Raw genomic sequence first — 15,536 nt, forward strand, 5'->3', positions numbered from 1 at the left:
CTTTTTTTCCCTGAGGTTTAGAACATCAGCTTGGCAGCTTCACTGTGGTAGAATACGAAAAATTCAACAGCTAAACAAAGTAGTGAAAGCCAAGATTCCCCCACTATAAATCTTATTGTATAATGTGGGGCAATTTTGGCCATGGAATATGACTAAACAGTTATTGTTAAACATTTATCTCACTAGTTGTTTCAGCTAAGTTGATATTAACAAGTTATGGAGATAAATGAACAAGAACTGAAAGGTGTCAAAACCTAAAAGAGAGTTAAATGTCTTCTGGCAATTAAGAACAAATCTTTTACAGTGAATCTCAAAAGTATACAATAACCATAACCATTTAACTTCTTCCACCTTTACAGTTTCATCCCAAGTTTGCCTTAAACCACCAGACATCCAAGTTTGTGTGGCACTATTGCCTATTGATGCATATTTAGTCCACTCCAAAGGCAATTTTGGGAGCACTTTGTTGGTTGAATTTGTTGCAGAAAGTAGCAGAAATGATCAGAAACAAACCAGTTGCATGTCTGGTCTACAAGAAGACTTTGTCTTAACACTTCAGTAAATCTCTTTAGAAGTTGAAAGTTGTTTTTCCAGCCTACTGAAAGTACTACTGTGTACTTTTTGTGCTTTTGATAGACACTGAAATAAACATTGGATGTCTGTGTAAGACTGTTCATGGTTCAGTCAGCTAGCTGGAGCGCACTTGAAGAGTAGGTTAGGCAACAAAGTGTTTTGTGTCTTGTAGGCATTTCTTTACTGTTTAATTTGTGTTTTTAATGTTGTAAAGTGTCCTTGGGTGCTTTGAAAATGCGCTGTCAAATAAAATACTTTATTAAAGACACATGCTTGAGGTTAGAAGTTTTAAAGAAAGGAAGCTTGCAGTCTGCTTTTACTTACAAACTCTGAAATTGGTTTTGAATGTGGATAAGACAAAAGCAATGTTTTTTTTCACACTCTAGAAAACTACCAGAAATCCCTCTACTGCTTACAACTGCTGTAGGAACACAAATTGAGTTTGTCAGTAATTATAAATATCTTGGCCTTATTTTAGAGAAAGAGCTTTCTTTTAAAAATCACATAGCAAATTTGTTACGAACACTGAAAATGAAGATTAGGTTTTATTACCGAAATGGTTCTTGTTTTTCTCTTAAAGCTAGAAGTAAATTGGTAGCTGCAACATTCCTGCCACTCCTGGATTATGGTGATGTTTTATATATGAATGCTTCGACCAAATGCCTTCAATCATTAAATACTGTGTATCATTGTGCTTTAAGGTTTGTAACCGGTAGCAGACGTCTCACACATCATTGTGAGCTGTATGCAAAAGCTGAATGGCCTCCTTTAAGCGTACGGAGAAACAATCACCTGATGATCTTGATAGATCTGTTAATTCCCATTCTTTACACTCCAACAACATTTTTCTTTTGCATGTTCCACGTTGCCAAACTGAAAAAGGAAAGCAAGCTTTCAGTGTGATGCTCCTTCAGACTGGAATCAGCTCCAGTCTGAACTCAAGATGTCAGAATTGGTTTCACTGGACTCATTTCAAGCGATTCTTCAAAACAGGCAACGAGATTCTTTTAAACAGTGTCACTGTTTTTAAATTGTTTTATACTGTTTTATAATTGTGCATATGTATTAATGAATTTTATTTTGTAACCAGGTTGCTGTGTACTGCAGATTTCTGCCCAGGGCCCTCTTGAAAATGAGATCTGGATCTCAATGGGGTTTACCTGGTAAAATAAAGTGAAAAAAAACAAAAAACTTCTGCTGCCTTTTTCATGCTGATATTTGTACCTTGGATCACAAGATAGATAAGCTATATATACACCCAAATGTATAAGGCAAGGCTGTGCTTTGTGACTATGTACTGTATTTTTTGGACTATAAGCCGCTACTTTTTTTCCCCACGTTTTAAACCATCCATCCATCCATCCATTTTCTTGCACCCTTTTTCCCTCAGTGGGGTCGGGAGGGGTGCTGGTGCCCATCTCCAGCCAACATTTCGGGCGAGAGGCGGGGTACACCCTGGACAGGTCGCCAGTCTGTCGCAGGGCAACACAGAGACACACAGGACACACAACCATGCACACACACACTCACACCTAGGGGCAATTTGGAGAGGCCAGTTAACCTGACAGTCATGTTTTTGGACTGTGGGAGGAAACCGGAGAACCCGGAGAAAACCCACGCACGCACAGGGAGAACATGCAAACTCCATGCAGAAAGACCCCAGGTCGGGAATCGAACCCAGAACCTTCTTGCTGCAAGGCAACAGCTCTACCAACTGCGCCACTGTGCAGCCCAATATCAACTCTGTGGGAGTTAACAACATAATTTCCAGTGTTGATTTAACTCCCACAGAGTTGATATCAACACTTTTTCAGTATTTATATAGTTCACACTCTTCAGAGTTAAATTAACTCTGGGCTATTTGCTGTGCATTTTCGATTTCATCCAAACTTGTCAAAATGTTTAACTTTTGTTATTTTTATTTGTTTTGTAGTTAAAAAAAAAAAAAAACAGAATTATGTGGGATTTTGCCTTGAAGACTAGAAGTGAGAGGAACTTTCCTCCAAAATTACAGAGAGGCTTCTACAAATGATTAAAGGTGCAGACCCTACCATGAGTGTCCTTTATAGAAGGCTGAATGTTTCAAGTATAATTCTCCTTGCTTTATTGATAAAAAAGATTGTCGCAAATGAAATATATTCTTTTAAAGAGCTAAATCACAGTGAATGAGCAGAGTATCCTTGAACATCAACGTCTAAAAAGGTTGGCGACAGTGCAAAGAATCCATCAGGTTTTGCACTTTTTCCTCATGTTGAAGGCCAGTTGATAGTTCCTGTGAAATCATCAGTCAGTCTGTCAATTTTTTTGATTTAGGTCAAAATTAATATAATATTAAAATCTGTAGGTCTACAGAAAACATGTTCATCACTGTGACTTAACCGAGTTTAAGATAACATTAAAAGGTCATACAAACAGACTTATACCTTCTTTTTTTCCCCTTTCTCACTCCTTTGTTCCCATGAATCAAACCTTCGTCTGCACAGCTGTTGTTGGGCCCTGCCCTCACTTCAGACACACATCAAAGCCAGGCTACACTTCTGCATCGCCTCCTCCTATGCTGCTGGTGCTGCAGCCTGGTGGGAGGTCTGATTGGATCAGATTGAACTGCTGTCCCGCAGCATATGGTTTACAGCCCCGGCAGCTCAAAACAAAGAGGGGAGATCAGCGAAAGGGCGCTGGCCTCACCACAGACACCAGCTGGGTTAGAAAGCATAAATACACTCTCCGCTGCTCAGACTGGGGTTTTTAAATGCACAACGGGCCACTGAAGCTTTCCCTTATTATCGATAGCTGTGATTAGAATGGCATATGATTACCAGGCTCTGGATTTCTATGTGAAATCTGATGAATTCTCTCAACGCAAAACCTCTTCTCTACAAACATTTATGTCATCTTATGGGGAGTTTTGGTCAAATAAACAAATGTATGTGGAAGCTCACACATACATCTGAAGCGAGTCTTCTAAATAACTCTCACAAACATCCACATGAAATTATATGCTGATCCTTAAGCTCCCAGTCAATCTGTTTAGACAGCTGCTCAAATTGAAGAGTGGTGATATTGGAGGTTAAAGTGGAGTGGTTCCTCTCCACTGTCACCCAATGCTTGCTCAGGATGAGGCTGTTGATGCAAAGTCAACAACTCAATGCGTTTAGTTGGGCTTTTTAGGTGCAATTGCCATTCACTTTCAATTGAATAGGGGTGAGTATAATTTGATCTGAATCTGAATTTTTGATTAGACGGTATTAAAAAGAATCACACTGATTTGATTTTAGGTCGGACTAAATTGGATTCTGTACAACTTGATACAAATCAGACCTGTTTGTCTAATAAAATACCTTGAAAATAGATCAATTTAAACTGAAAATAGGTAGGGTAAATTGGGTTTACGGTATTGTCTCCATAAAAAAAAAAAAGTATTGACAGTTCTGTCCCCTCCTGAGATGCCATTTGATTATAGATTTCTTTAATTGTCTAAGATCAAATACCCATGCCATGAAGCCATCCATCAGTCAGGAAATGTTTGTGAAGGTTGAGGGTTTAAAGGTTGTGTTAGAGACTTTTACCCAGATGATGTGACCCTGTTCCAAGTAAAAATAAAATCTTGAATGTAGAGCAGTTTTGATCTTCTTTACCCACTTAAAGTACCATTTTAATGAGTGATGGTAAGGCAGAACTCTGAGAACAATTCCCCCTGCCTTGCCCCGCTTCAACACAGACATCAATAGTAGGCAAAACTATTTCAGATTAAAGTTAACCAATCTGTCATGTACAAATTTAATGAACTTAACCTGCAACATCACCCACTGACTTTCTTTTCCTTCTGGAAACCAAATCTGCTCTAGGCAGTCTTACACTGTTCGCTTTACTTGTTATTTCACGAGATAAGCTTCTTGGATCATTTATCAATGCCACAACCTATAACCAATTAAATTTGAGTACCTGCAGTCAAAAAAAAGAACAAAAACAACCAACAACTTAAATTTAACAAGCATGGGTGTGTAAAATGAGGTTGGATCTTTGGATCTATCCCTTCCTATCTACACACACTATCCTCTCTGACTGTGCACTTCTCAATCTTTATCATCATTGTCTAACTTGCACCAAACGTGGCTTCTGAATCTATCTTTGCATTCAGGTAAATCTGAATGTGCTGTTAGCTTACTGCGTGCAAACCCAGGCTGCTGCCGTAAATTTGAAATATATAAAAATTTTAAAGATTTATTCCACAGAGTTATCCAAACTAACTTGTTGGGTTTTTATATTTTAATGATCGCGTTTGGAGGAATGCAATAGTTTGGTTGTTTGTACGTTAAATACTTAAACGTATCAAGGATCATCGCAAAATGTTGAATGCAGTGTCTCTCCCCTTTGTTCTGATGCTGGGCTGTACATCCCCCTCTTATAAAGGAGAATACAAAAGGTACAAAGGATGTAAAAAACAGGGGTCAATATAAGTTCAGTGATCCAGAAGAAAGGAAAAATAAAAAAAAGCAAGAGAACTAGTGATTAAGGCTGTCAATTGTGTGGCTGTACAGAGACAGTCCCTTCCTGGTGATGCATTCAGTAGACTACATCACTCCACCCGGTGATTTACTTCGGATGAGTGGACTCCTAATGTTGCCCCACCTTTTACCATTTCCCAGCCCCTCTCAGCAGAGGGAGGAAAAAGGTTAGGGGACACAAAATGAGGTTGATGCTTAGTGACAAGAAAATGGTCCCATTGTGCCATCAGCCCTCTTTTTTTTTTTTTTTTTTTTTTTTGCAGCTGAGCACGCACAGGCGATTCTTCAAGTTTTAGCAGAAGTGCAAAAAAAGGGCAAACCAACCATGAAGTCCATAGGATGGGATATATTTTGTATTCCATAGTTAATGAGTGAACAAATGAATAATAAATCAGTTGCTATAAGTGGCTCAGAGACCACGGCTTGCTGTGTTTTCCAGAACTGTCTGAGAATGACGGATATCTTTAATATGGGCTCATCTATTTTTGATTGGCAGATCTGATTGAATTCTATTTTAGAGAAGCAGTCACTACGTCCTCATTTCAAACTCGCACATCTCTCATAGTGTGTAATAAACCTCTTTCAAAACAGTTTGATGAGACAAATTAGGCCAGATCATTCAGGAGGCCAAGGTAATTTATTAGCCCACACAGTACAAAGCAAAAACACAGAATGAACGAACATGCATCATTGGCATTATCACGGGCTTTGTGTTTACGGCAGCTTTACAGAACTTTTCCATAAAGTGAAATGCTTGTGATAATTAAAATAAATTGTAAGCGGGTTAAGTTAGAAATGTACTGTCATTACAAGAAGAGTGAATCATCATCCATGTTTTGTCTTGTCTGTTTCTCTCTTTGAACATCTCTCATAATATGAGGCATGCGAGATGATAACTGTGAAATTACAAATGTTTTTTTCCATAAATTGAATGTTGAAATTATGACTTCACTGACAAACAGAAGAAAAAACTTGCAAAATTAGACTGCTTATTCTATTGTATTTTGCGATTGACTGAATTTGTATTATAATTTTACTTGCTTTCCAAAATAGCGTGTTACACACTGGTTGCACAAATGTTTACCGTAGACCATTCCAATAGTAATTGAAAATTCCTGCCTTTTAGTAAGATTTATGGTCCACTCTAATTTTATCTCTTCTTGTACTTTTGGGTCCACCAAGATGTTTTGCAAAAAAGATCTGCATAAAAAAGCCTAGATTTTTAATTGTTGTTAAGGTCGCTCATAAACCTCCCAGTTAAAGCGTGGGACCAAAAACAAATAACAACAACAACAACAACAAAAGCCTGTTTGCAACAGAGATATGCTATTAGATAATTTGCAGCTCTGAGATCACAATGACAGAAAAATTGCACTGATATCACATAGGGGAACACTTTAATCTTTTCTTTTCTTTCTAAGTAGACAGTTAACAAATCAGTGCATTAATACCTCATATATGAATGATTGTACTTTATTAATGCCAGAGGGAAATTCCCATATTTCGGTACAATTCATCCAAAACAACACACAAAAAAACCTCAGACATTTAGAAAAGTGCATGAGGTTGTAGCCCTTCACCCAGAGGAGAGGCGCCGTCCTTCAGCCGTGGAACTCTGCAGCTTTATGAATTTACTCATTTTCTCTGTTTTATTTCAAAAGTATATCAATAAAAACAATAAGTATATACAGCAAAAGTACACAAGAAAATTCAAATGACCAACTTATCCATGCTGACTTCTGATTATTTCAATTAGCTAAGACAAATTGAAAAGATCAAAAATGTCCTTGGGAGGAGTTTTAGTCAGTGTGGTTTAAAACACACTGTCCTCTTTTTAAGTGCTGTTGCCATTGGGGATGATCTGCATCCTTTCTATGAATGTGTAAGAAGGTGGTACGTGACAAAGTAAAGAGTGAGTAACATTTTAATCAAAGTTTTCCACATCGCCTATGAGGTATTGAGCAGAACCAACGTATATACTATGTTAAAAGAAAAGACATTCCACTTTCAACCAAACTTCTCTAATCAACAACACATGGCAGCGTCACAACATGTACTCAATGGCTTCAGACAGTAAAAGAGCTAACTGTATGGTAGCAATTTAGTGCAATTAGCGAAGACAGTTTGCTGAAGCTCAAACCAAGGATCAGAAAAGGAGAAAAGTGACAGCAAGGTTGTTGTTTCCCGAAAGACGAGTCGGATTTCTCAAAAGTGCAGAGCTGCTGGGATATTCATGCACAAGTATTTCTAATATTTATAGAGGATGCTCAAAAATGAGGGAAAAAGTGAAGTGAAAAGAAATTTCTGATTGGAATGCCAAAATGCCTTGCTGATGTCAAAGGTCAGACAGGCATGCACACACTTGTTCAAGATGACAGAAAAGCAGCAGTGACTAAAATAATCACTCTCCCTTTCCAAAGTACGTGGAAGGTCATCACTGAATACTCAATGTAAACACTGAGACAGAAGGGCTAGAGAAAAATACCACTATGGTCAGCTAAGAAAATAAAACTGAGGCTCACAGAAATGGACAATAACTTGTTGAAAACGGGTTTTAAGTCCAGCCATGGGATTCAGATGGTCGAATTTAGCATAAACGATATAAAAACAGATTCATTCGGACTTCATTCTGATAAGCGTAGTTCTGACTGCGCTTATCTTCTTATGACAGTGATTCAAGTTGGTGGTATAAGAGTTTGAGGGCTATTTTCTTTGGACTCTTTAAGTCCCTTAGTGCAGACTGCTGACTGAAATCCTTTTAAGCCAGTTTCTTTAATATGAGAATTAATTCACTGAGCCCAATCTCAAACCAGCAAAGCACCGACGAAATTCAGTGCAACAGCAGATTTGAATGATGGACTAGTTGCAGATAAACTCTAATAGAAGCTACTGTATGATTTCAACAAGCATCAAAATCAAAATCTCTCAGAAATGCTAATAATAATTGAACACCTTGCTCTATTTCTACCGTGAAAGATTATCATAGTACTGAGGGCGAAACGAGGCCAAATCGTTTCGCCCTCATAGTAGGTTTCCAACATGAGTATGTTCAAAAATCACAACTTGATTTTCTACACTGTAGATTAGACCTCTTCTGGCATAATGTGAAACACAAAAAGTCGGCAGTAAATCATCTATTCATACTTTCAAACTCTTACTGTAGAAGTTTTGTTGTAGAAACTGGGAACGCAAGACACAATGAAGTGAGTGTTCTCAATTAAACAACAACCTTCAATTGATCAAAATGCAGGAAACATGAAACAATACAATGAGAAAGCTCAACGACAGCTTTTATGCAACAATTTAGATAAGAAATATTGGGTAAGCTGTGCTTTATCTAAATGTAGCTGTAAACACATTACTCACACCTCAGTCATATTGTTTTTTTGTTTTGTTTTGGGTTTTTTTTAAATCAGCATCTTGGAATTCAGAAGTGAGATTCTCATTCACACCTCTCCAGATGAACCAGACTTTCTAGGCTAACCAAGTAGAGTTTGACTGAAGTGGACTAAAGAAGGCTGGTGTGAATGCATCCTAAGTTTGAAGTTGCTCATGACCAGGGAAAGCAACTGAAATGAGGGACCAACAGCAATTTTTAACTTCTTTGAGAACCAGTGCACCAAATCTCTTTTGAGGCTGCAAAGCGTAATTATTAGTTTTTTCTCCTGCATTACGTCCACTTTAAAAATTATGTTATTTTAAAATGTTTCCCACCTGGTGATCTGAAGGTCCAGGGCTCATCATCATCAAAGTGTGTATCCCCAGCAGTGAACTTCTCTCCAGGGAAAAAGGCGTGTGCCACTGTTCCCCCGGGCCCATCGAAGGGGTATCCATCATTGTGGTCTGCTTTGGTGAAGTCGATCTGAATGTCTGCGTTGCTGCCGGCCACCTCGTGGAAATTTAGAGGCGCGATGTCGCTCCAGACCTTCAAAGCGTAGTACATCAGTGCCCGAACTGTGTCCCTGCCAAGTAGGGCTGAATCCTTTGGGTAGGTCCTCACTCTGAAAAGAAGACAAAGGAAACATCTTAAATGTAAGAGAATAGATAAGCAGAAGAGGGAACTGTGATGGGAAGAGTGAAATAGGATGGCTCACAAGAAACAGAAGGTTAGACTTGGCATATTAAAGTAAAGCAGAGAAGAAATGAAGTAAAAACTTGTAAGGTTAGCATCAATGCTTAAAAGAGGGCATCGTCATGTAAATGAGAGAATTATTCATGAAGCAGAGGAATCAAGTTCTTCATATTGTGGCATGAACAAAGATCATTTCAAAATGAATAGCAGTCCATTAAGATGTGTAAATTGTTTTAAAATGAAGCTAGCAGAAAAATAATAATAATATTGATTCTGGCACACAGACATGCCAATTTCGATTAACTACTTTACAAAATGGGAAGGACAAGAGAGCATGCCATCAAGTCAGAACTACGTTTATCTTTGTACGTTAAACATTAAAAAGTTAAAAACATGAATTGTCTTAAAATTCATTTAAAGATGGATTGATGCATTTGTCACGTTACGTTACTGTAATAAAATATTCATTTATCTTTTTGCCCATCCCTATCAGGGTTTCTGTTAATGCTTCAGAGCTCAACCATATCTGCACGCTCACTGTAACGTAGAACTCAAAATGTAAGGTTTTGATAAAAAGTGAAACGTCGCTAATCAGGTGAAGTAGATTTAAACATGTAAAGAAATGGATATATTGAGTTGTTCTTGTTTTTACTGTCTGCGCCTCCTGCCGTTCCATTGAAGTTAAGCAGTCGACGGACGACTGTAGGATGTGTTACATTCGCACCATCTGACCTGAAAGTGGTGCCATTATGCACACCCGTCAAGTGTGTTTAACTGAACTGTCAGAATGTCAGACAATGTTAACCATGGACGATGTCAAATGCAAACTAATTAGTTATGCTTTGTCTTGAAAAACAAAAACAAGAGCAACTGTTTTCTCACAAATCTTATAATTTGGATTGTATGCATTTAGTTTCATTATTATGTCTTTATCCTAAATGTACAGGTTTAAGGTAGATGGAAAATGTTGTCAATTCCCCATCTGCTTACAGGCTCACGGATTAAGAAAAGTGATAGAAAGTGCCGCCAAAGAAGCAGGAAAATAGGATGAAACGCAAGAAAGGCTGGCAGCCAAAGAGATGGATAGAAATTGCTCTGAATTTAAAGCAGCAAAGGTCAACCACACAATGTTTTCCACTGGTGGAGAGCTGCACAAAAAGTCCTGTTTGCATATTTCTAGCAGTACCGTTGGCTTCAGTATTTCATGCTCAGGTGCTCCTGCTGCTTACACATAATATGCTGAGCATACAATGTGCCTTTGAAGAGATTATAGAGTCAGCTTTTGGGAACAACTCATAAGTTCTTTTCCCATCTTTCCCATTTCCTTATTAAGTTTTCATTCTTCCTCACATCACCTCCAAAGCTCTGCAGCCTTTTTCTTTCTGACAGCTACAACAGAAATGGGACATGTACAAACTGAAAACCAATCAGACATCATGCAAAGTTTTCCATTTTTCAATTCTTTGATGGTCTCTTTCATCCAATGTATTTCCTTTCCACTCATTGGTCTTTACATCCTTCTACGCCTTTGCTTCTGCGTGAGGGACTTGCTTTCCGTGTCCCTGCAAGTGTATTTCGGTCTAAAACTACGGAGCCGTGAGGTTGTTACAGGCTGCCGTGGGACATTTAATCAGTGACAAAAAAATATCAGCGGAGTGATCTCTGCCTCAACTAGCTTTCAATCTGCTCGGAAATCACTGAAGTGAGAGGAAGTTGTGACTTATCAATGCAAAAAACATGCACAAACAAGACAGAGTCAGAAAATGCTAAAAAAAAAAAAAAAAGTGCTGAAAAAAAATAACTGGAACTATATTGTCCTGCAAAAACAGTCATTCTTCTTGCTTTTTCACATTTTGTCAACTAGGACCACAACTCTTGCTGTGTTTTGATGGGATTCCACGTGATAAATCAACACAAAACAGCCCATTCAGCCCATATGAGTAAATACATTGTGGAAACCCCTTTTGCTGCAGTTCTTTGGAATAATGTCTCTACTAACGTTGCAGGTCTCGAGATGGATATTTTTGCAGATTATTATATATATATATTTTTTTTTTTTTTTTTTTTTTTTTTTTTTGCAAAGTAGCCCAAGCTCAGTCAAAATTGATGAAGACCGTCTCATTCCAACTGTTTTAAAGTCTTGTGAAAGATTCTCAACTATGCTTTCATCTGAACAGTTTTATTATGGCTCTGGCTGTAGAATCACTGTGCTGCTGGAAGGTTAACCACCCCACTAATAATACGTCTAAAGGAGCCAATGACAGGGCATCACCAATGATTGGATTACATTTCTGATTAATTATCTCCTTGTCTACCGGTTTGGGTGGATGTCCATGTTCTGGTTGGCTTATGGTTTGCAGCACTCTTTCCATTTTTAAATGCCCCACATTGTGGGATCTTCAAGTCTTGAGTCATGGTTTACAACTTTGCTATACTTTAAACTCCTAAGCTTAACTCCCAACTATGCTGAGATTAAATTACATATAGATAGACTCTCTTTATAACAAGATTTTATTTAGGGATATCACATGCTTGATTACTGCTTAAAATAGCATACTTCTCAAGTTTGTAAAGAGATTGTGAAAAAAAATGTATTCTGTGAATGCAAAACAAGGGTATATTAGTTCACAAACATACAAGGCACTTAATGTAGTGGAAACGGCCTTAAAACTCAATACATTGTTGGTTTGCACAATATAAATATACAACAATGTACAGGCCGTGCAAAAATTTCAATTTAAATACATGGCAAGTTACTGGTGAGCTAATTATTATTATAGTAAGTTCAACATCTTTTTCCACTGTTGCATCTTTCAGCCAATCACACAATAAAAGCATAAATGTAGATTCACAGACTCATTTTTAAATGCAGATGTCAGAATTTGAATTGTAGTAACGTAAGGTCAGAGGTCCTACCTTAAGCAGTTACATTATGCAAACTCTAACAGGAGTTAAGTCTGAAGGGAAAACATGCCCAAACACAATATGCAAAGCGAAAGTAGACGAGTGCCCACATTCTGAGTCTCAGCTTTGCTCGTACCTGCACCAAAGCTTCAGCAACCATTTGTCAGAACACCTGCATTACTCACTTCTGCTGCAATTTACATAAAGGAAAAGACAAGAACACTGAAAAGGAAAAAGCCAAATCTGGATGACAGCTAATGTGTATAAGGGGTGAGATGAAGGTAAGTATATATTCATGTGAGCTTAAGTTCTATTCATAAATCCTGCGTTAATTCGGCCTGTTTTGTTGGTATTTTAATCCCTCCTTTATCAAGAAACCAGATTTCCTCGCCTCTGAATGTGTGTCAGCTTCATTTTAGAGAACTAGATTACCTAATTGGAACAGGAAACTGGATAAAAATAATTCTACATTATCAGGTTGTTAAATACAAACAACCTAGCCACAAATAAAGCTAAACAAATCTGTCTTGTTCACTGATATAATCAATAATAATGAAACCTCTCGGAGCTGTAACAGTGCAGAATATCCTAGCTTTCTACATATACAAGTCTAGGATATAATAACAATAAGACAGGTTGTATCGCACCATTGTAACACATACAAAATCCTATTATAATTCCTAAAAATGCACCGATGCATATAATGCAAACAAATAAAGGAATTTTCACCAGGATAAAATGATAGATAAGAAAACTACATGCTACATGTTTATATCCCTACCGGTAGAAAAGGAAAACTGAAGTCAGACTTTTTACAGCTGGGGAAATGTGATGTTTTCCATGTGTTCGGTGTTGTGGAAGGATTTAAAATGGTTTTAAAACTAGCCCACAAATTAAACAGACAAATCAAATGGAAGGCAATGTCTCGCATAAAAAAAGTCTCACGAATTAAAATGGCTGCAACTGAAGTAATAATTCCAGCCTTGAATGAGCTGTAGTTTACACTTCACAGAGCTTAGTGCAGCTCTGTAAAGTGTAAGCTGCTTGGCGCAGCTCTGTGAAGTGTAAACTACATTACCTTGAATTTAATGTCTTAGTGTTGCCTCATATTAAAATATTGCAATGCAACAACAGACTGGTGGGTTTTAATGAAAAGCAGCAACTGCGATTTGCAAGAACAACACGATCATGTTTGGTACGTCTTGGCAGTGGTTCAGTATAATAAAAATAATCTTTTTAGATTCTTTGCTACTTTATTCCAACTTTGAAGTTTACATGCACTAAATTTACTATGTCATTTTAGACACACTGTCAGCTTTTAGTTTATTTGCAGCTCTTACGTAAAGGGGAGACACATTTGTGGATGTATTTTCAAGCAACATCTCAAACTGAATGCATTAAATTGTCTCATTATGAAAAAAATAACAAAAATCAGCCAATATGTCAAACATGAGAATGTACAGTTATGATGGAGACAGGTTCTGTGTCTTAGAGATAAATGTGTTTTGGTGCAAAATGTGCAGATTAACTCCAGAACAAAAATAAATAAATCACACTGTGATAGAATTTTTAAATACTGATAAATTGAAATTAATATGTGTAAAACATATTGCGGTAGCATTCTTTCATAATGTTATCTTGTTGAGCTTCAGAACAACCTCCTTTGTGTCACCAATCATTCAGGAATGAAAGCCAACAATTATTTTGCAAGGACAAGGAAATTAGTCCCTCCTAACCGCATAAGTCTGACAGAAGCAAAATGTCTGTTCTTGCAGCTGTGGTGTGGGATTTCTTTTTTTGTGTGATGTCAGTCAAATTTAATATACAAATGCTGTAGGAAAAGAAAAAAATATGACAATTCCCGCGAGTTCTGCACTTGAATTCTTGTGAAGTATGAAATATCCTGGCCAGAGAAAACATTGTTATTGTTTATGCGGCATTGAATAAAAGAAAATTTTTCTGTGTTCTAGAGGAATACAGGCCATATGGCTGAGAATGTTGCTTCCTTTGTGTTCTTCATAGCACACACAACAAAAGCCTCATTATTTTTGATGCTTTTGAACAAGCTGATCTAGCTGTGAAGGTGTCAAATGCAAACTATGAATATGGTTGTAAATATTGAGGTCACAAATAGGTTCAGGCAGAAATTCTGACACTACAAACAATCCCTACAAAGAGTGTTATGTCAATTCTCTTTCTTCTTTTTTTTTATCTGTTCAGATCTTATTTCCTGTCAAGAAATAATAAGAAAATTGTTCTCTTTGTGTTAAAATCTTTATCAAAAGAACTTTTTCAACAAGTTCTGGTGATTCATGTGTTTGAATGATGTTTCCTGCCTTTGTTTTTGTGTCTAAAAAGTGGGTGAATACAGAAATGTTTCCCCTGTACTTTACTGAAGTAAACCTCAAATGGAGTGGTATTATGTACTTTGAAGGGACATAGTGTAATTTTATACTGCACAATAAAGCAACCCTGTTACCTTCAGTTGTTGTAAAAATGTTCTATATATCAAAAATAACTTTGAGCTCAAAATAAGATGCCTTGAAACTGGAATTGGGCGTCTGTCTCTTTAAGAAGATCATACTCTTTATGACACTACCTTCAAACCCGTTTTAAAGGTAATCGCAACATCCCACATTAAATCTAAATTATAAATCATCTGAGTGAGGCTCAATACAAGGTGTGTTTAGCAAAGTAAAACTGGTTATTCATGCTTCCAAATATCTATGTTGATAAACTCAAGTTATGGGACTTTAAATATATATGAATCTTATACGAAATACATGCAATACAGGTCAGAACAAAAAGGAAAATAATGAAAGCGGTAAGGATGCCAGGAGAAAGCGTAAAATAAAACCAGAAGAGTAAGCAAAACAGAGAGCAATAAGCAGAAACGCAGCAACTTTCCTATTGCAGTCATATTTCTGACAACTCCCTATGGCTCCATGTACCACGGCTCTAACTTTAGTGAGAATAATGCTGTGTGTTCTCCAAGAGAAAGACGTCGTCCTTGTTTCAGCATTTCTCCCGGCTACTCCAATCAGATGGATCAGTGATCACACAGGCACATTTCTATCTCTGACAGACGGGCTGATGCCTTCATTTCTCACCAAACTTAAAATGTTGCTCACAACCTTTGCTAAAGATGTATTTGGTGCAATGTGTACTATAGTGGAACAAAAGTGGGGAAAAAGTCAAATGATGAATATTTAAAAACTTGGAGATCTCAGCTAAACATTTAAGGTTCATTTGAAGGGAAATACTAATCCTAAGCATCATGATTACATAATGCTTTTAATAAAAAAAAAAAGTGCATTTTCAAAACAGCTGAAAAGTCTGCTTATGTCAGGAAACAACACATTACTATTCAGCACAGAATTCAACAAGCTCCTCCAGATGGTGAGGGCAGCCTGTACATACCCCCAGAAATGAAGCGTGTTGGGTCTTCAGTGAAGCGGAGAAAACAGATTCAAATCTGTACG

The 15,536-nt window shown here is 37.4% G+C and overlaps 1 protein-coding gene across 1 annotated transcript in view; it reads right to left on the bottom strand.

The window, feature by feature from the left end:
- Nucleotides 1–15,536, bottom strand: part of LOC103473902 (matrix metalloproteinase-17-like) — an 80,095-nt gene that overhangs the window by 23,771 nt on the left and 40,788 nt on the right. The window contains exon 4 of the mRNA XM_081613511.1: nucleotides 8,793–9,079. Within this exon, the coding sequence (XP_081469637.1) occupies nucleotides 8,793–9,079 (287 nt within the window). The remainder of the gene's footprint in view (nucleotides 1–8,792; nucleotides 9,080–15,536) is intronic.

Source organism: Poecilia reticulata, chromosome 12 (assembly GCF_904066995.2).
Source record: "Poecilia reticulata chromosome 12, P_reticulata-male-v2, whole genome shotgun sequence".
Classification (NCBI taxonomy): domain Eukaryota; kingdom Metazoa; phylum Chordata; class Actinopteri; order Cyprinodontiformes; family Poeciliidae; genus Poecilia; species Poecilia reticulata.